Source organism: Aptenodytes forsteri, unplaced genomic scaffold (assembly GCF_000699145.1).
Source record: "Aptenodytes forsteri isolate BGI_AS27 unplaced genomic scaffold, ASM69914v1 Scaffold53, whole genome shotgun sequence".
Lineage (NCBI taxonomy): Eukaryota > Metazoa > Chordata > Aves > Sphenisciformes > Spheniscidae > Aptenodytes > Aptenodytes forsteri.
This window is the reverse complement of record NW_008795909.1, coordinates 6612054-6633915: the sequence shown is the minus strand read 5'-3', so window position 1 is coordinate 6633915 and position 21862 is coordinate 6612054. Positions and strand designations below refer to the sequence as shown.

Below are 21862 nucleotides of genomic sequence, written 5' to 3'. Positions count from 1 at the left end.
TCTGTTGTTGGACGGTGTAAGTAAGGGGTAGGTTAAGAACAAAAAAAAAACAAAATGGGAATTAGGTATCTAACCTACAGCCTCAACTAGACAGAAATCTGCATCTCTAGCTTCATGAACACCTTGGCAAGCCTGGCCTCTTTCTGCTTTGTAAATGTATATATATGTGGATACAACCTTTTAGCTTTTTCACTGTATTGTGGGCTGTTAATCAGTGTCCAAGCAGTGGTATTTAAAGCACTCGCTGTTATCTTCAAAGACCTATTTTATTTATATTTTATAAAAGGCATCTCTCTGCAGAGAACTAACAAAAGGTCAGTGCCAAACTTAAATGTCAGAAACCCTGTTTTGAGAGGTTATAAGCAGATAAGTTGTCCAGCGGTCAAAGGCTTCTGTTGAAGTGTTTTTTGTGCTTGGTTTCTTACACTGCACTGGCCGCTCTTGCCTTCGAGGGACTCTGTCTTCCCTTCCCAAGAGGGGACAGAGTGGAGCACCACAGGAGATGCAGTCCAGAAGACGGATGGACTGCTGGTCAGAGGGGACAGTCGTCCCTCAGGGTGCCCAAAGTGCGTGTCACCAAGTCTGTGGAGAGGAGCATAACCACACACCAGCGAGCAGCTCAGTTTAAGCAGACTGTCATACAGGACAATACTGAAGGACTTTGTGTTTAATCCAGCAATTAAGATATCGATATTTTAAACATGGTTTCTGTAAGCTGTTGCAAAAGGAGATAAAGCTTAAATTTTTTGGACTGACGCATTTTCCATCCGAATAATTTTTATGCCTAGGAAGTGCAGCGCTGTACAGCTGACATGAACATCACTGCAGAGCATTCCAACCACCCCGACAACAAGCACAAGAACAGATACATCAACATCCTAGCCTGTAAGTAAGCACAATGAATCAACCCGAAAAGGCACTCTCCTCTCATGGTGTGTCTGTGTGTGTGACTGGAAAAGGCAGGTGGCTTCAAGTTACATTATTGCACAGTAATTAATAAGCATGTGAAAGTGTGGCTGGGAGATCATTTCCCTACTAAAGGCAGTGGACGTTTTGACTTCTCTGGGGCCAGGATTTCACTCCAGCTTTTGTTTTAAAGTGTTTTGCAGTTTGATGTTCCAAGTGTAGTTTTAGAAGTATCAGTTTGGTATGAAATTTTGTGGAGGAATAACTGGGATAAATTGATGATCAGAGCTCTTCTGCCGCTAATGTCTGAAAACTGGCCTAAGGGAAGTGCATGGTGGAGCAGAGAGTTTTACTGATGATCCCTGGGATTCCCTTATAATCCCAAAGGTGCTAAATCTTACAGAGTATATCTGTTGTATTTCAAACTGCTTCAGCCGTGTGTACGACTTGGACAAACAGTGATCTTTGTAGCACAGTGCAGGCTTTGCCTGTATTCCTCTGAGAACTGCAAATCTGGACTCTGCTCTGGAATGCAGATTATTGCAGGTCTGGGGTGGAAATGTGGTAACTTCTTCCATATCGTTCTCTGATGTGGAACGAATGGCAGATGCAGCAGTCACTGTGGTTTAGGAACAAAGATGGAGAGCCGCTGATAAAAAGTTCACAATGTTCACAAACATTGCAGTAAATCTTGAATGTTTTTGATGGCATAGGAAGGAAATGCATGTTTCTAACAGATTCTCAGAAGTAATCAAGGTGCCAGCTGAGGACCAATTCCCAGACCTGTAAAGACTTGCTCTGTGGCCTTGGGCAAGGGGATTCATTGTGGTTGTCCCAACTCCGATTTTAGACATAGATGTCTGGTCCCTCTAGGCACAGAGAGAGAAGTACCATTGGAGGAGAATTGGAGCAGACACTCCATTCCTCCAGATTGCCCCTGGAGGAACCTCTCTCTCTCTGTTGGTGCTCGAGGAAGGCATCTGAAACCATATTCTTCATGCTTAAAGTTAGCCCACATTTCTCATCTCTGCATGTGTTAGAAGCGCCACCCAGCCCAGTGCTGCTGCCTCGGAGCAGGACTGCAATTTTTTTTCTGATTTAAGCCAAAGTCAAGCATTTGGGAGGAACAAAAAGAGGAGCTAAAGAGCGTGACCTAAAGTCTATCCTCTTGGTGTGATGAGGGTGGTGAAGGAGTGAGGACATTCACTCAGCTTCCAGAGCCGGTAGAGCTGTCTGAGCCCAGCACCGAGTGGAGGATAATGAGCTCAGACACCGAGCCAAGCAAAGGCAGCTTTACTGCCTGCGAGAGCTGAGTCGGTGCCTCCACGTGGTGTTACACAGCCCTGCGGGGTAATCACAGGCTGAATCACACTACGCTGTGTGATGTGGATGATCCTAGAGATCGTGCTCCTGAGGCTCCAGCGTCCTTTAAAGAGAAGCTGTCCCAGCACAAACCACATACTTTAAGGGATGTGAAGCCTGAGGACCTGCTACCATGAGCGGATGACCAAGAACAGGTACTCCCACCTCCCCCTTGACTCCAATCCAAGGCCAATTTCTTCTGTGTATTAATAAGGGCTACTCCAATACCTAGGAAATGGGATATTTACCTGCAGTTCTGCACTGTGTTTCCTTAATGCTTCTCTGCTCTGTTTTTTATCCTGCAGATGATCACAGCAGGGTGAAGCTAAGGCCTTTACCGGGAAAAGATTCTAAGCACAGTGACTACATTAATGCTAATTATGTCGATGTAAGTCGTTTTGTTTTTTCTTCTCTAACTTTGAATCCTTCCACAAGGAGGAAGTATTGCCACTTGTGAAGTGGTCGTGTTTTCCAACTTCTCCTGATAATTTTGCTACAAGTTCCTCGTTATTCTGAATGAGAAAGGCACCTTTCTTTGTTACCTTCAAAATATTAATATGTCTGCCATGATACTGCTTTCATCTCACTTGGCATTATGGTTTTCTTTGAAGGGTTACAACAAAGCAAAAGCCTACATTGCTACCCAGGGACCTTTAAAGTCTACCTTTGAAGATTTCTGGAGGATGATTTGGGAACAAAATACTGGAATCATTGTCATGATCACAAACCTTGTTGAAAAAGGAAGAGTAAGAGATTTTCTAGTTTGTTAACAGTTGCTCCTTACCACCTCGCCGAATCACGTGGGCAGAATTTGTTTTTAAATGGTTTGGGATGATATATATTGATGTATAGTATGTAACTAACATAACAGAGGGATACATAGCTAGCCACGATTTTACTTTTTAAAAAAGCTCTAAACACAAATACAAAGAAGCAGCTCAAACCCTCAGCCAACCCACCCAACTATGTCTTTGTTCAGAGAAAATGTGATCAGTACTGGCCGTCAGAGAACAGTGAGGAGTATGGAAACATAATCGTCACGCTGAAGAGCACAAACATTCATGCCTGCTACACTGTGCGCCGCTTCACAGTCAGGAACACAAAGATGAAAAAGGTGAGTAAAACCTGCACCGTTCTCATCCAGATGCCTTCTGGCTTGTGTAGGATGCAAGGCACACAGGAGTAAAACTCAGCATTTGAATAGGCAACTTGAAGTAGCAGGTGGATGGGAAATAAGTAAGCAAAGCCAGGATTACAAGGAACCTGGTGAAAGGTTTAGCCTGTATTTCTTTTTCTCAAGTACTGCTGCTTTGGTGTCACAGTTATTGCTGTTATTACCTGTTCCCACATGTATTTTTCCTTGAACTCTGTCTCCACCTAGCAGGAGGCAGAGCTGCAGAAGATTTCTTCTGTTAGAGTCCAGCACTTTTTCAGCTGAGCAAGCCAGTAGGATTGAGTATCTTTCTATGCTTCTCTTCCCTAATCTTTCTCTTCTCTCTGCGCACACTTTGCACGCAGGGTCAGAAAGGAAACCCCAAAGGGCGGCAGAACGAGAGAACAGTTATTCAGTATCACTACACTCAGTGGCCTGACATGGGTGTGCCGGAGTATGCTCTGCCTGTGCTAACCTTCGTTAGGAGATCCTCCGCAGCCAGAACCCCGGACATGGGACCAGTGCTGGTGCACTGCAGGTATGATGGGTGTGGTTAACTGCTTCATGGCAATCATACCTAGTGCACAGCGTGTGCTCTTACATGCCAGCTAAGACAAACGCTGTAAGTTATTAACACAGGAGGAGTGTGCCAGCCCCATGGAGTGCAGACAGACATGAGCTTGCTTTGCCTACATCTTAAGACAGCTCCAATGCAAAAGCTTCCCAGTTGCATTAGCCAATCCCTGTGTCATGATACTGAGCTGCTGAGCGTTGCACTGATGTGGTTGTGCAGTTCCTTGTTCAAAGCTTGTTTGTAGCCTGCCCATTCAGTGCATGGGCAGGGCAGGATTACTTCTGCTGGCAACCAGCCATGTGAATAGACGGACACCTGGGCATGCGATTGCCGCTGAACCACACTCACATTCACCAGCACTTGCAGTCAACAGAGGATTTCCCTTAAATGAGTTAAGGGATGTGGCCTTCATCACTGTGTGTGAGGGGGCTGTACAGCACCATAGCGAAAAGGAGAGGATGATGGGGGTTAGAGCTCCTTCCTGAGCAGAAATTGAGAAGTTCTGAAGAGTTCCTCTCTCCACCCTCTCTGTTGGACCCAGGACCACCCTCTTCCCCTTCAAGGAGTCCTGCCTCTACAGGATTAGCCCCCTTTTATGCCTTTCCGTAGTGCTGGTACCACTTGCATTTCCAGAGCAGGATTACAGCTCCACTGTGAAGCTTAAGCTGTACCTCAAGACTGAAGCCCACCAGGGCAGCTCCGCAGCCTGGAACAACTTGATGGTCCAGGATAGCAGCAGTTTGGCATAGGGTGGATCTCTAGATGGCTTCTAGCCAACACTAGTAACAACAGCAGTGGAGACAGGACAGCCAAGTGTCAGATTGTGAAATATATACCTAGTAAAATTCCCAGAAACCCAAAATATTTTGTTTAGAAACTTTCATGGTTGGGGCTAGCAGGGAAATGAAAGTCTGTGAACAGGAATATTTGCTTAGTTCTGTTCTGCTGTTGTGAACATTTACTTTGGTCCGGCTGTATTACATGGCTTTCTTTTATGTCTTCTATAGTGCTGGTGTTGGCAGAACTGGTACCTACATTGTGATAGACAGTATGCTGCAACAGATAAAAGACAAAAGCACAGTTAATGTCCTGGGTTTCCTGAAACATATCAGGACACAGCGCAACTACCTCGTCCAGACAGAGGTAAAGATTGCAGTGGGGTTGAATTTAAAGCCATGTTCGTTTTTATGTTGTAATCAAAAAGAAAATGGATTTTTCAGTTACATCCCTGTAAAAACTGAATATATCACCAGGCATTTTTTGCACTGGAATGTCTCTCTCTTTCTAGACCAGAAACTTCAGATTTTGCTTTTGACTTACTCAGTTGTACGTGCTACACTTGTAAATGTTTATCCTGGATTTGGCAGTATTTGCATGGGTGGCTTGTTTTGCACACCCTTTCCTTTAGTGTGCTCTACCCCTCAGTTAAAGCCAGCTGTTTAGTTTATTCCAAGCGCTGTTGTTTTTCTAGGAGCAGTACATTTTTATTCATGATGCCTTGTTGGAAGCCATCCTTGGGAAGGAGACTGAAGTATCTGCAAACCAGCTGCATAGTTATGTTAACAGCATCCTCATACCTGGCATAGGAGGGAAGACGCGACTAGAAAAACAGTTCAAGGTAAGGCTTATCACTGCCACCCAGAGGGACTTAATTTCTCTACTCTCTTTTGTATGGCCTGTCTTCACTGTCAGTTGTCACAGATAAGGAACCAAACCAGAACACTTGATTAGCACAGCACAGCATCTTGAGAAGTTTGGTCCTCAACAGTCTTAGCTACACTGCTGGAAATCAACGCTAACACTCTTGAAGTCAGAGGCGAGAAGAGGGACATGGACACTGGTTTGGAGTGTGCTGCTGGTCTCCCTGTTCCCAAGGGGGCTTGGATGTTCCCGAGTCTGTGGTTAGCTTAGCTGGAAGTCTTCCTCCAAACTGTGGCTGTCATGCATACATATGGAGAAAGACATGAAATGAGGTTCTTAGCACCACCTACTATTTCAGCACTGGATAAAGAATTAAAAATGTTTTAAGACCAGGAAACACAATATGCCTTTCTCATTGCTAATAACTATGCTTGCTGCTTTTCCCTGCTATGTCGTAGTTGCTTTCATCCTGGCCAAAGTAAATTTTTTTGCCCAGATCTCCTATTTGAAACCTAAGATTTTCTGATTGCATTTTATTTGAATGCATTTAAAAACATTTTGTGTGACTATGTATCATAAGAAGATTATACGTGACATCTGTTTTCACAGCTAAACAGTTAATAACTACCTAAGGAACTGAAACTGTTAACTTATACCAGCTGCCAAGCTATTCAAAAAATTAACTTCTCTGAATTCACTTGCAGAAATCTCAGTAGTTCTCCATCAGTCAAGACATTCCAGATGTTTAATTACTAAATTAAAGAAACAAGCGCAAGTGCGCACACATGCACAGAAAATGCAGCAGGAGAAAAAGATTTCTTATTAAAAAAAAGTGTTGCACTTTTACAAACAATACTAAATTATATGTATAAAGAAGTTTTCTGATGACTCGTGGCAAAATTTCAAAAACTTAAGTGCCATTTTCAGAAATTACTTTCTCTGCCAACGTTGCACAGGTATTTAGAAACCCCATAACTTTTAATGGGGCTTATGCCAGTACGTAGATGAGTTGAGTGCTATCTTGTTTAGAGTGCATTTGAAACTGGGACATGACCAGCAGCAATTATTAAATCTTTCTCTCGTTTCTGCTGCTACCACAGAGCTGGCAGAAAATAACTTGTGCTCATGCCCTGGTACAGTAGCTTACATTCAACCATCTTAGAGTAAAATTTCGCTGAGTAATGAGTTGCTAGTGCAGGAGACGAAAAAGCCACCTTTAACCTCTTTGCTCTGGTAGAGTTTCCCCATACACTGGGGGAACGTTCAACTACAAATCTGCCTCCCTGACTTTTCTTTGTGCCTCGTAAGCAGCTCGGAATGAACTTGGCAGACCAGAGAATGTAACCCACGGCCTCGGATCTCGGATGCCAGCGTGGTGGGTTGCCCAAAGGCTTGGAAGAAAAAGTCATTCTGCAGGAATGATCTGGCTTTTATTTTAGAAGAAAAAAATAGAAGTTTTGTTGTTGTTTTATTTTGCTAGCTTTTCTTCCTTGAGACCTGCTTCTGACTGAACGTATCTGCAAGTCTTTGAAATATATTCTCAAAGATAACTAAACGTAGTGTTCTGTGAAAATACATTTTGATGGAACTTCATTTTCAGGATGTTTTGAAGCTGAGAGCTGCAGAGATCTTTTTATCCATTAAACATGTTGTATGAAAAGTATGATTTCCATTGGCATCTTGAGTACTTCAAACAAGTTTAACAATGCAGTTTATTCTTCTACTGATGCATCTTCGCAGGAGTTGGCAAAGAAACCTCCTCTCTTCATTTAGAGCACTGTGAGGACTGACTCACTACTTTATTCTCTTTCAGCTGGTTACACAGTGTAATGCAAAATACGTGGAATGCTTCAGTGCTCAGAAAGACTGCAACAAAGAGAAGAACAGGAACTCATCAGTTGTGCCGTGTAAGATCACATCTTCAGTTTGATTACTGCCTAGCATAACTTTTTGTACTGAATTCTCCCGGTGTTATGCATGAAAAGGCATAGCCACTAGGAAGGAGAAATGTAATCTTTTGTTCAGACCAAGCTGTCTTGTCTTTCAGAATTACCCTGATGAAACTGAACAAAAGAAAATAGTTACAGTGTCAGCCAGATATACTGTCCAAGTGAAATGTTAATTTGAAGGGCTTAAGAATTTGAATAATTAGGTAGGGGATAAATCTGTGGAATACTGAGAGAATTACTTTGATACCGCTCCCAGCTCAGGTGAGATCTCCCAGTGTGATTGGCACAAGTTGTTTGTAATTCAGCTACTACACTCAATGTCTGCATGTGAGCCTTCCCCAGATCGGAGGGTATTTAGTGGCCGAGGACACGGTTTCACGGCCATTAATATGGAACCTGTGCATGGTTGCCAAGCAGTATGAATTTGCACCAGGCCAAGCATGGGCACAACGTCATTCCCGTCACATTACCCAGAGTACAGGACATACAGGACAGATGATAGCCAAACTAGCACAAAGTAATAATGGCACAGATACAGTCCATCATGAAGTTTGTTAATAAAGAAGGAAGTCATCAGGATATATCTTAAAAACAAATGTGAACGGGGCAGAAATAGTCTGTACGACTTTGCACTTTGTGCCACATAGCTGCAGTGATTTCAGTTTGGCGCTTGAGGCCTGTCAGTTGGTTTGAGGATGTTGTTGAACCCAGCCCTCAAACACGGAGAAGTGTTGATCTGCTGAAGAACACACACGCTTCTGTGTGGTTACCCGTTAGGGAAGGGGTTTGTCTCTGGAGGTTCTCTCACCCTCCAGCTGGGAGGAGTGAGTGATGGTAGTGCTACGGAGTGGTAGGGAAAACAAAATAAATCAGCTGGGTTTGTGTGCTGCTGGAGACAAATGGAACACTACAGTCAGAATTACCTGAAATCCCCTGTTATCACTGCATATACTGTTATTTGGTAATTCAGCCTGCTGTGAAAATCTTTGCTATAGTAAAATTTGATTCCTGAAATTACTTTGTCCTTGTGGGAATATTGTGCAACATTCTCTTTTATATCCTGTGTTAGCAGGCAATGCTTTAACACAGTTAAAGTGCTGGCCTGCTCCTGCGGGAGATGGGAGCTGCACAGTGTTTGGTTTGTTAACGTCTGAGAAATTCTTACTTCCTGCATTGTGCCATGACCAGACTTTGATCTTTTTTTTTTATCCTCTCTGTTTTTTTTAATCTTATAGCTGAGCGTGCTAGAGTGGGCTTGGCACCGCTGCCTGGAATGAAGGGAACAGATTACATTAATGCCTCTTATATCATGGTGAGGAAGCCAACACCTAATTACAAAGTAAAATCAATTCTAAGGTGCTAAATACCAGACGCCTATAATTGTCTTAATTCTGTATGTAATGGCTGTGTATTAACAGATGAGATTTTAACACCTTCCCCATAATGTAAAGCTATTAACTGTGTTTTATTAAAGATTGTTGCCTAAAAAAATTAAATACAAGATGCATTTAGATGGAATGTGTATTTCCATGAGATACAGTCAAATAAATACTGGGATTTAGACTAAATTAAAACAACAGCGACGCTGCAGAATGGAAATGGAGTTATAAAATTATAGTCTGTGTGAAAATATTGTGGAATAAAATGAAATAGGGTCATTATGTGTCCCCAAAGATGAAATTAATGCTTTAAAAGTATTGAAGGCAGTAAGTAACTGTGTGGTTTGTTTTGTTGCAAAAGGGCTACTACAGGAGTAACGAGTTCATCATAACCCAACATCCGCTGCCACATACGACTAAAGATTTCTGGCGAATGATCTGGGATCACAATGCACAGATCATCGTCATGCTGCCGGACAACCAGAGCCTGGTGAGTTAAACGCGTCCCTCCCTGCGCAGTACCGCGGTCACTTAGCCCAGCTGGGCACCAGCGTAGGGTCACTTAGTTGCATGCTATGGCTATTTTCTGGTTGAAAGCAAAGCCAATTTTTGAGCCACCCTCTCAAACTTTGCCATAAGCTTGTTACAAAAAGACAAGTTCCAAGATGTGGGGCGTGGTTTTTTGCTCTCCCCTTCTGCCCTCCCCCCTGGGAAAGACATCCTGAGCTGGATGGGCCACAGTGCTCACAGGCAGCACGCCAGCGATGACGATCTCTGCGAAGCTCCTGAGGGCTGCCTGGCTGGTGGGATGCAAGGCACTGAGGTTACTGGGTGGCCAGGGCCATGGGTAAGGACTTTGAGAGGAGCAGAAATATGAAGCAGGGACAGCAGGATGGTTGCTTGTTTGCCCGGGGGGCTTAAGGCTCAGGCCATGCAAGACTACCGCTGTGGAAGGTTACAAATGCTGGTTTTGATGAAAGTAAAAAGCAAACATGTATGTTAATTTAAGTGGAAATAATGAGACAGAGGGAAAAGGAGACACAGGTGAAGTGCTAATCACTACTTCCAGATTTACTAGCACGTCTCAAGAGGGCGCATTGAAAAGGATTAAGAACTAAACAGTTCGTTTTTTCATGCACGCATCACTGAGGTGAATAGACGATTGTAGCTGAGAGTGGGAGAGAAACCACCTTCATTACAGCAAGAAAATAGCAGTCATGAGGGGCTACTAAAGAGGCAGCAGTCGATACGCTTCCTGTGTGCAGCGCGATGAAAGGGATTGCAGCACTGCAAGGCGAAGAGTGTTCAGAGAAATCTGATCAAATCAGAAAGCACTAATGAAAGTGTGTCAGGTGGAAATGAAGAGGCTGATCTTGTCTTTACAAGTATATGAAATAGCTCTGCAGAACAATAGTGATTAAAGAGTAAAGGAGGAACGCTGGACTTGGCCACATCCTTTGCAAGGATGCCTGGTCCCCGCTTTCACCTTCGCCATTCCCAGGGTGGAGGTTGGCCAGCAGGGCAGCAGCATCCGTGCATTGGCTCAGTGTTTGGTGTGGATTGTTAGCTGGCAAGGATGGGTGGCACAGGACTGAGACCGTGTCAAGGTGCTGAATGTGTAATGCCAAAGGACGAGATGATAATGCACACTACTGCTGCACAAGGACCTGTCACTTGGCAGGACAGGTCACTTCCCTGGCATTCAGCAATATTACACTGCTTGCTGGCATCTCTGCACACTGAGGGCAGAATTTTCAAAGCACTCGGAGGACTTAGGACCCTAAGTCCCAGTTTCAGAATAATCATTTAAGGCCCAAATGTCGCCAGTATCTTGCACATCATGTGCATCAAGGCTCCAGGCCCACAGAAATAAGCCTGGTCTTAGAGACGTGCTCATGGCCACAGCGGGATAAAGTGGGCTCGTAGCTTATGTTCTCTCATGAGTAAAACACAGGTTGTTCAGAGACGCGGGCGTGCGGTGCCATGCATGCTGACGGGGTAGCTTCTGTGCTTAAGCTGCAGGGACAGTAGATCCCTGAAGCCAGGAGGAGAAACAAGCTTTGCATGTATGTGATGACAGAGCCTAATTTCTTTTCTCTGCAGTGAACTAGGAATGCACAGTTATTTTTTGAAGAATAGCTTTGACAGTATTTTATCTACACCCTGTCAGTTAGGCTACTTCAGCACTGAACTTCTTCCACCATTCACAGTCTCACTGAGATTTTATAGCATCCCTTCAGTAGAGGCATTTTGCTAGAGAATTTGCATTAAGTTAAGCCAGTGTTTTTTTCAAGGCTAAGAATATTTGGGTTCCTTCCTTTCTCCTCACTCCTCCTCTCGCTCCTAAAAATTCAACCCCTACATAAGTATCCATCAGTCTTCTACCTAGACCTGATCCACAGACCTTCTACTGATACCCTTGTGTTTTGGATTAGACCACAATAAATACAAATTAAAAATAATAAGCAATTAATTTTTAAAGGTCAGTGAGGTTTTTTTCTAAACAGATATCTGACTTTCATGCAAAACTGTGTAGGCAGGAAGTAATAAAGCCTGTGATACAATACAAAGGTTAAGTATGAGTGAGCGAAGATAACCATTTCCCTATGAAACCAATTAAAAAGCAGACGTTACCTGTTTGGACACACAAAGGAAGGATCTGGCAGGCTTACTGCCTACTATAATAGTAAATCTGTTTTAGACAGAAATGGTTTTTAAAGGTCAGCTCCTGATCATCTCTATTTATCAAACCAATTTTTTAATCCAGTGGATTTTTCAGTCACACACAAGGTATCTGAAAGGCTGCAGTAGTGTGTTGTTTCATTCCTCCAGGCAGAAGATGAGTTTGTGTACTGGCCAAGTCGCGAGGAATCCATGAACTGTGAGGCCTTTACTGTGACCCTTATCAGCAAAGACAGACTGTGCCTCTCTAACGAAGAGCAAATTATCATCCACGATTTTATCCTTGAAGCTACCCAGGTAAAATAAAACTCCAAATGTGGGTCTTGGCTTTTCCCAAAAATGTTATTGTTGTCATTTAAATATGGAAGACGAAATGTTCAGAAACAGTTTTGAAAAGGATTTACTTGTAAATCCATGTGCATGCACATTGCTCACAGGGGAAAGGTATTCTCACTGGCTCCTTCTCCCTCTCACATCTTTTACTTCCAGGTAGATTCCTTTAGCTAGTGAGACTGTAGTATTAATTGTTTGTCTTATTTGAAAGTGAAGACATTAGTTTTTCATTTTGAAATCATACAAGTAGATTGAATTATACTTTGTAAAGTACACCAAGATTTATTGTCCTATTTCTGCTTACAAAATTCAGCATTTAGAGTTTAATTGTTTGGGGGCTCTTAATTAAGGGGTTTTACTTAAGTACATTTCTTTTGAGCTATAAACCTGCCTCTAGTTTGCTATCGGGATTGCAGCTGGATTTTGCTGCAAAACATTAGTTTGCAAGCCCTTTTAAATTTTAATTCCTTGGTTGCTCTGCTCTTGTTTGACTTTTGAGCTGTAAGGGCTCTGAGAGAAGGTTTATATGGGTATAAGCCCTGAACTCAAATACAAAATCTATCAGTTAAACGTTTTGTTAAAGTTGCATTCTTTTAGCGCGTTCACTGTTACAGAGATGCTAGAGCTGTGCGTCTGTCTTCCTCGTTCTCTATAAACTCTTTGGAAGAAGAAGGTATCTCTTCAGTTTGTAGTGAGGCTCTTCCCTCCTTCTGCCTGGAGTGGGTAAATGTGAAACTAAAGTAGCTAATGCCCAGGCTGGTTTTTCATTGCAGGATGACTACGTTCTGGAAGTCCGCCACTTTCAGTGTCCTAAATGGCCAAACCCAGATGCTCCCATAAGCAGTACCTTTGAACTTATCAATGTAATCAAGGAAGAGGCCTTAACAAGGGATGGCCCCACCATAGTTCATGATGAGTATGTCATCTCTTTTCTCCCATTTATGTGCAGGTTGTAGAAGGAGTTACTCAGCTACAGGACACTTGTTAGGATTGATGTCCATTCTTGCATGGAGTGGATGGGGTTTAGTGGTCTAGGGAACAGGATCAGAATATTTAAACTGCCGGGGATGAGGTTTCAGTTGGCATCTGAGGCCAAATACATTTTGCTTAGTGTCATTTTTATGTTGGTTGTAGTCTTAGGTGGACTCAGAAAGTGAAGCTATGTTTGCTTTGTAATCATTTTGGGTTCTTCTGCACCTGGAATTATCCCAAACAAATCTTACAACCTGTTTCAGAACCCAGCAGAGCCCTGGTTTAGATAAGGCTCTGAGCAGCCCAACATGGGCTTATGGAAACCAGTTTCAAAACAGCCCTGAGCTCCTGTCTAACAGCTCAGGTTTAATACGCCATGTAAGACAGAACAAGCTCGGCTCAGCTGTGTCTCGGGATGAGCAGCAGAAGTATCTTGTGACAAAGGGCCCAGGTTTTCTGAAAGCAGATTTATTTTTCCTCCTTCTGCTTCCCCAAAAACACTCCAAGGGGCCCATATGGTGCCAAGTGGGAGGGAGGGAGCCCACTAACACGGGGCCAGCATGCCCCAACACTTGTCTCTTTTGTAGTGCAGTGGTGAGCATTGTCTTGCCAGCTATGCTTGAATGCCCAATTATAAAGGGTGCTAAATATTGCATTGCTTGTTATTACTTTGCACACGTTATGGAGCTGCAAAATACCATTGTAGTGAAGCTGGAGCCTGGGTCTATCAGGATTTCTTTGGAGGGACTGTTTCCTGGCGGGCAGAGCGCTTCCCAGAGTCATTCTGCCGTTAAAACCACAAGGAAGCCCAATTTCTGACACTGCTTGAGTTGCCCTTAAGCGAACACCAAGCCAGCATAAACGACTGCTATACCTGCAACCCCCCCGCACTCGAGTCCATTAGACCTTTTGTCATTGCTACAAAACAGACTTAGTGCCAAAGTCTTGGAAATCTTCACCATTTGTGCAAAAACGTTCTTGCCATGCTCTGGTACTTCAGTGGTCAGATCAGCCTTTGTGCTGATGTGCGATTGCACGCTGGTATCTGCCGTTGCTGCAAGAGCTTTCACTTCACATCGGTGTGTTGCTGTTGCAACAGGTTTTTCCCAACTGACTCCTGCAAATGGTGCCTTGGGCTGCAGCAAGTAGTTTTTCTCCCACTGTCTCCTGCCTTGCTAATGCACAGTGTAAGCTCTGTTGCCTTTTGCCAGCACTGATTAATTCCAGGCTAGTTTTAATATTCATGCTTTGGGTAGTCTGAAGTGAGGTTTTGCTACTCTTGCAGTATTTAAGATTATGTTTTACAAAATTAGAACCATTATTGATTTGGGCATTTCATGCTAGACATTTCATGCTAGACAAAAAAAAAAAAAAAAAAAAAAAAAAAAAAAAAAAAAAAAAAAAAAAAAAAAAAAAAAAAAAAAAAAATCAAAATCACATTCCTAACAGTGCTGAGTCATTCTTTCTGTAAATTGCTTTTTTGGTTTATTTGTCATATTCAATGATTTTATTTTCATGCCCAATACATAATGTGGATTCTGCTTTTCATTGGAGCCTAAGCAAATGTAGCTGAAAATGAAAATTTCCCTTTACTACATGCAACAACTATATCACATAATCCACTAATAATTACAACTGCAGATTAATTCCAAATATATGAATTTGCAGATACTAAATGTGTGTGGTATTTAGGAAGTACATGGTGGGATGAACTTGATAACAACATTTCAAAGAAGTTCAGAAATTCCAACTCGAGACAGTTGTCAAGTTTTTTAAATATAACTGCCCATATGTAGGCAACTAGATAAAGATTTGCTGCAAATTTTCTGAGAGAAAAGCCTTCAGATTGTTGGGAGCTGGAGGTTATCAGCCCACGTAAAAATGAAGCCATTAGACCCTCAGAGGCATTTAGTTGTGTCCCATCAGGCACAAGCATTGGCCACTTTGTCCACTGTCCCTGTAGATGATCAGTCACAGCCATCTATATAGTTCTGCAGAAGCTCTGCTGCTGCTTCTGTAGACTTTTCATCCAATATAGCAGATCTGTTGTGATCTGATTTCTGTTTCCCATTTCTAGGCAAATTGAGTTTGCAAAAATCATACGAAATTAAGTCAGCATATGTCTTGATTTCCACAGGAATGTTGTAAAAAATCCTAGTGGTAATCTTACGATACCAGATGGCATTGCAGCACTTGCCGATTATTTAAGTTTCCATGTACAGCTCTCCAAATGGTTTACAGAGCAAATCAGCACCAAATGTCCCCTTTTACAGGTGCGGACATTTAGACACAGACTTTCTCGAAGTCACAGAGCAAACCCGTAGCAAAGCCAGGACAGAATTGCAGTCTCCCGTGTACTGGGAGAGCAGGGGGCAGTTGAGGCTCCTCAGAAGCAGTTATGAGCTCCTGTTGCTTAGGATCCTCTATCCCATGCCCTGCAACAGCACGCATGATTCAAGTACACCCACAGATTTAGCAGCATAAGATTTCTACCTGGCCAGTATCTCAAGGACGCATTGATTCATGCTCCTGACGAATAACTGTTGCTTGGGTTCTTATTAAATGACAGCACAGCTCAACTCGTCAGAATCCGTAATGTCTCTGGGGTGCCCAACTCGGGGATGTTGCCTTTTGCCGATGAGTCAGACCTAAGGAAGACTTTGAGATGTGCCCCGTTTACTTGTGAGCACCTCATACCCGTGTTAGTTTTCTATAATTGTCAGATGTGGAGGAAGAGGCAAAGTCTCATTTCTTTCTAATCGTTTATGTTTTGCTTGAGCTCCCACTAATGAATTTAAAATACGCTCAGCTATAATGCAGGTGCTTTCAGTGCATGTGGCATGTGAGAACTGATTTCAGTGTTATACTCTCCAGGCTGAGTACTTTTAAATGGCTCACGTTCTTCTTCTGATACAGTTCTTTGTATTGAATACCGCAGATAGCTTAGGATGACTGGTGTACCATCAAATTTCTTCTATAAATTAAAATGACTAAAAATTAGCCAGTGTAAAACAAGCATTTAATAGATACAAAGATGAACTACAGTAATCAAATAAGACTGTATCAACATTTTCATGGCTCTGTGTTGCTGCCCAGGTATGTTTCTGAGTATCTTATCATTTTGGTGTGCTTTTTCAGGTATGGAGCAGTGTCAGCGGGAACGCTATGTGCCCTTACCACTCTGTCCCAGCAGCTGGAGAACGAAAATGCTGTCGATGTTTTCCAGGTGGCAAAGATGATAAATCTTATGCGGCCTGGGGTATTTACAGACATTGTAAGTCTTTAAATGGAATATAAATGGGTAGTTTACAAGGTTTTCATCTGAGACCGAAAGCATGAACTAAAACACACATTCTGTATGTTATCAAGCCTTACTGCATCTGCTACCAAGCAGAATTTGCATTTGTGCTTTTTCTGTACAGTAGTCATTTTTTATAAACCTCAAACCCGCACTGTAAGTCTCTGGTTTGCAGTTAAGCTTGTTTCTCGTACAGTTAGGGGGTCACTGTACAGGCAGCCCTAGCAGAGGAGGACATTTCAGCTCATCATCATGCCCCTGCCAGCCCTGTAAGTTAAGCTGTGCTATTTAAACCTGGCACGTTGTGATCTGAAGGGATGCAGCAGCGGGCAGGTAGAGCTGCAGGGAGATAAAGCTTCAACAGAGGGGCTCTTCGCTCAGTGTGCAGCGAGAGCAGCACCCTTGTCTCAGTGTGCGTGGCTCTGCCGGTACAAGGGAACAACCTGGGGCTGAGCCATGGGGTCAGGTATTGTCCTGCCCTCCTGTAGTGTTTAATAATATATCAGGAATAATATAATCTACCCAAAACTGGAATTTTGGGTTGACAAGGTTAAACTGGATTAACAACGGTAATTGCTCTCTAAGTCTTTTCTTTGCTGTATGTACGCTTCTAGTAATGAATATCCGCGACCTTCCCTGGAAATGCCAAATTTAAGTGCCACTCACTTATGTACACGGAAAGGGTTGAAATAACTTATCTTTTCTTTTCCAGGAGCAGTACCAGTTTCTTTATAAGGCAATGCTAAGCTTAGTCAGCACTAAGGAAAATGGAAACGGTCCCATGACACTGGACAAAAATGGTGCTGTGATGGCCAGTGACGAATCTGATCCCGCAGAAAGCATGGAGTCTCTTGTCTAATTGGAAACCTGAAAAGGCACTTAATTTGTAGAACTTCTGAAGACTGAGTGAACTTTTTTGAGGCCTTTTTTGCCAGACTCTAGGTTATACAATAACCCAATTACTTTTTTACACTGATAAAAGTTTTGATATTTATTTTTTGCCATTTTATGTCTTAATGGTATCCTACTGAGCATTTGCACCTCTGTTTATTTCACACAGTGAAACGCAATTTTATCTAGTTTGCACTATATGATCAGTGTTACTGCCTATAATATTCTAATACAAGACAAGCCCTGATGTGACATTCCATGACAACAAACATACGCTTTTTCCGTTTTGTTTAAATGCAGTGAAGTTTTGCTAACTACAGTGATCCTCAAATCTTAAATCTTGAATGCTAGGCCAGGTGGAGTCTTTCTACAACAGATACTGTACCCCTTCATACCATATTTATTATTTTAATGATCACGTCACAGTTTTGGTATCGGTATTCTGCATTCCAGTGGAGTGGATGAGCAGTGTTCATCCTTTCTTAACAAAACGTGGCAGGTGATTATGAGCTACAGTGAAGGTGTAATAGCCTTGTGGAGCTGAAACAATTATTTCTGTATTGTTTCAAATCGCTGTTTTGTACACTTACAGGCCCAAGACTTGCTTCACATGGAATATATAAATTACATACAATATAATTCTAAATTAGATGCAATTCATATGTGGGACACAGTGATAGGTTTTGAATTTACAATTTCAAAGTTTCCCCATGTATTCAGAAAAATGTCGATTTTAGTTTTTAACCAGCCCTGTGATAGGAAAGTACTTTGGTTTAATTCTCATCAGAGCCAATACAGTGAGAAATCTACTACAACCCAAAATCAGACCTGTTTTCAGATATATTGAAGGTAGCAATATTTTACATTACTAAGCTATTCAATATTTTAAACACATTAATTTCCTTATTATTTCTTGAATATGACCTCACACCTAATGGTATGTTACATGATGACAGGCGTTTCTTAATTTCATAACTGTTAGATGCCATTTTTACAGGTGTGTAATTTTCATACTTTAGTGCTAAAACATAAAGTACTGATCCATATTTACTGGTGAAGCAAACTAATAAAAAAACTACCTATAAAGTGACATTCTCCCTCTTTTTTTTGCCAGACTAATTCTTTAGCACAAACCTAGCTTATTGTGTTTTCCCTCCCACACCAATAAAATGGTTCGCCCCGGATTATATAAATAATTGAATTACTGTTTGGAGCACTTAAGTATACATCCTCACTGGCTCCCTTTTCCTTTGTATTTGGTCGCAATTCAACAAGGTCCATCCCTATTTAACAAAAGCAGTAAGCACATACGTAATTCTCCTGAAAATTAAAGCTAATCATGTCCTTCATAGCTCGGCTGAGTAGGGAGGGGTTATTGAATCTGCCTTGAAACAGAAATACGTCATTTCAGCCATCCTGATGTTTGGTATACAGTTAAAGGCACTACCCCTTATATATGGCATTAGTTTCTTTACTTTTAAATTTCAACTGCCCAAAACACGCATTGTAATTTTTCAGGACTTGTCAAAATGTTACACCATGTTTCTCATTTAAATGTAAACCTATTAATTTCTGCCAATCCAATCTTGCTGGAATATAGACATTTGGCAAGGCAAAATCCACTTTGGTTGGAGGGGAGGGCAGGGAGGAAGCTTAGAGGAAGATTCTGTGCATTTTCACACGCAAGGAAGCTGAGAGCGAACTGCTTAAAATTGTATTGAGAGTAGGTATTTTTGTTCAGAACCTCACGAGGTACAAGCTGATACGGCCCCGCTGAGCAGAGGAGCTATGCAAACTGGTATGCGCTAACATCTGGCCTTTTATTTTTAATAAGGGAAAGATTTCCTAGTATGGATACGCTTGATTAATTCAACACCAAAGTATTTAAGAATTCATCAGCAACCTTTTACATAGTTACCTTTTACTTCTCAGTTTGTTGAATCCCTCCGTACAAGTGATCCAAATAACTGCTAATGCTGAACAGCGTAATACATCCATGGTTGCGGTAAGGAAGTCCCATGTCCAGCACCAACTAGGCCAAATAAAAAAAAGTGCAAAATATTTCAAAAGATCGCTTTGTAGTTTGCATCCCCTTTGCACTGCGACAACCCAGCACCGAGGAGGGAGTCAGTTAATGTCTGGTAGGGGTTAAGACTGGCTCTCCAGTCGCTACAGCCCAGTAACAAGGATTAAGTAAATTTTCAAGTACCGCTGCCTGCCAAGGGCTGGAAGGTTTTGCTGGGTGGACTGCTGGCCAGTGCGCACCCGCATGAGAGCCTGGGGAGCCCCCAGTAGTGATCCTGGCCTCAGGCAATTCCGGCTGGTAGCACAAAGGGACTCTGATGAGTTGGATCAGTTCAAGCTGAAGTATTTAAGTTCCTGGGGAGGTGTAGGGAGAAGTTAAGAATTCAAACCCTGACAAGAGCTAAGTGACACAAAAATTACTGCAGGCATCAAGAGGGTTGGATTTGTTGAGTACGTTCAGCTGATTACGTTCATTTCACTGGCATGATGGAAGATAACTGTGGTTCATGACACACTGCCTGAATATCCTTGGTTTAATCCCTTACCTTCTCACAAGTTTTAAAAATCAGTGAAAGAAGGCTGTGGGGTTGAACTTTGGTAGATGCTTTGGAAATCCATGCATTTGCACTGGCATTTTCCCGCACCTGAAATACTTGCTTGGGGTTTAATCCATGGGGAAATAATTTACACTGATGTTCTCTGAGTTCTCCATGGATTTTTTTTCTTCGGGGGGCTCAAGCTGCGTGTTAAGTGCTGTGCTGACAGTCAGATAGCCAATAGATGGTAAAGATGCATTAGGCTTGGAGTGGATGAAGCTAGGAATTGCTTGTGAAGGTCAGGATTAAGAGCGCGTAAGAGCCAAATCTATCCTGCTGTAAGCAGCTGCAGTTCTGCTCTCTTACACGGATTTCCACCTCTTTCCCTGGGACTGAGCGAGACTGGCAGAAGGAGTGAGCGTGTGTTCAGAGACCTGCACTCGTAGAGCTCCGCTGAGATGCTCTCGTGTCTTTCTGGCCAAAGTCCCACTCTGTGCATCGCAACCTTGCTTTTGCCACACCACCACCACCCCACCCCCCCCCCCCCACCCCCCCCGCTGTAACCACTTCTTGGCATTCGGTCGGGATGTCTTTCAAGCATCAGAAGTTCCCAGACAATGTGCAGGCCTGCAAATTAAGAGAACCTGAGTATATCCCATCGCTATAAAACGTGGTCCTCAGCACCAGCCCTGAGAAATAAGGAAATAAAGGACTGAAGTACACGTGCATATGTGTGTGCCTACATTTAGAAAATACTATTTCTCCATGTCTTGCGTGTGTACTGCGCCCGCAGACCATGTGACAGACATAAAAGACTTCTGTGCGTTGAGCCCGTAAGAGCAGCCAAGCTTTCCAGGAGGGAATGCTTGGAAAGCTGCTGCGTCATCTTAACATCTAAAATGGGTGACAGTCTCAGCCGAATGCCCCGTCCTACAAACGCTCCTGTAGGTGAACTTGGCATTGGTAGGCAGGTCTGGGAGAGCCAGTAGGACTGCTCAGGCGTGCAGGCTAAGCACCGATTCTTCTGCAGGACCAAGGTCTAAAGAACATTCATTTTAAACAGCATTTGTCCTTAGTATTTCACAGTGTCTGTTTCCAAATACGAATTTAGGAACAGGAAAAAGAAAAATCCCAAACCCTTAAACTACTTCTTGTGTGTGACTGTTTCTGTACTGTGGGTCTGTTCTAGGTTAGTGGAATCATTTACAGGATCTGCAAAATTTCACTTGTTTTTCCAGTTTCTGACTGCTTGAATTGCTTGAACCCAGAGTGATACGTTGGAACGTTAGGAGAAGAATCTTTTTGACACAGCACAACTGCCTTCTTATTAATCTTTTTTTAAGCTGATATATTTTATTTAAAAGCTAAAAACTATTGATATCGATTCTACCAAAGATACATGCTACTAATTCTCAGCAAAACAAAACCAACTTAATTTTAAAAAAAAAATTAAAACATAGTTGTCTTAAAGATTTAGCAGTCTTTCTCAAATTCATGTCTTCTGACATCAGATCTTGTGTTCTGAAGTTTATGTTCAAATGGTGCCAATTTTTATATGAAGGGAAAAAGCCTATTTGTTAATCCACTGCATTGCTTTTCTTCTTTTTCTTTTTTTTTTTTTACAGATGTAATTCAACTCTTACTGTTACCCCTTTGCTCTTCTTCTCTTTGTTGCCATTCTAACAATGTGAACTACATTGGTTTTACTTATCAAAGGAGAAGGAATGCAAAAATAAAGAAAGAGAAGGAACTATAATGAAGAGATTTGGCCTCTACTTTGTGTCTTAGCTGTTAAACTGTTTTTAGTGTTTTTGTTAACTATTTGCAAAGGGAAGCATTTTCTACAGAGGATAATTAATTTCAAGAAAAATGTCTTGAGTTTTAAGAATAAGCGTCTCCAAAAGAGGAGATAGTCAATTTTATACAATGTCACAACTCTCCAACATTTGGGGTAGTGACTTTTTTTGTTTTGTTAGAACATTTGAAACTAGCAAGCAGCCATTGTTTCTAAAGACCGAAGCATTCATGTGTACTCCTATTTTCTTTTCCTTCATTTTTAAAATAGCAAGTCATTAAAACTGTAAATATTTTGTTGCTTGGATAAGCATCTTCTGGGAACTTTGTATCTATGGTATATAATCATAGAATTTTATATTTTCAT

At 42.2% G+C, this 21862-nt stretch overlaps 1 protein-coding gene across 1 annotated transcript in view; it reads left to right on the top strand.

Moving 5' to 3' along the window:
* Positions 1 to 19337, top strand: part of PTPRG (protein tyrosine phosphatase, receptor type G) — a gene marked incomplete at its 5' end in the record, with an annotated part of 334807 nt that extends 315470 nt beyond the window's left edge. Inside the window, 14 exons of the mRNA XM_019473421.1 lie at positions 789 to 885; positions 2574 to 2656; positions 2880 to 3014; positions 3248 to 3382; positions 3787 to 3959; positions 5003 to 5138; positions 5467 to 5613; positions 7450 to 7543; positions 8821 to 8897; positions 9326 to 9454; positions 11797 to 11943; positions 12753 to 12895; positions 16090 to 16225; positions 16962 to 19337. Coding sequence (XP_019328966.1) covers positions 789 to 885; positions 2574 to 2656; positions 2880 to 3014; positions 3248 to 3382; positions 3787 to 3959; positions 5003 to 5138; positions 5467 to 5613; positions 7450 to 7543; positions 8821 to 8897; positions 9326 to 9454; positions 11797 to 11943; positions 12753 to 12895; positions 16090 to 16225; positions 16962 to 17108 — 1779 coding nt within the window. The remainder of the gene's footprint in view (positions 1 to 788; positions 886 to 2573; positions 2657 to 2879; positions 3015 to 3247; positions 3383 to 3786; positions 3960 to 5002; positions 5139 to 5466; positions 5614 to 7449; positions 7544 to 8820; positions 8898 to 9325; positions 9455 to 11796; positions 11944 to 12752; positions 12896 to 16089; positions 16226 to 16961) is intronic.
* Between the last annotated feature and the right edge of the window lie 2525 nt (positions 19338 to 21862).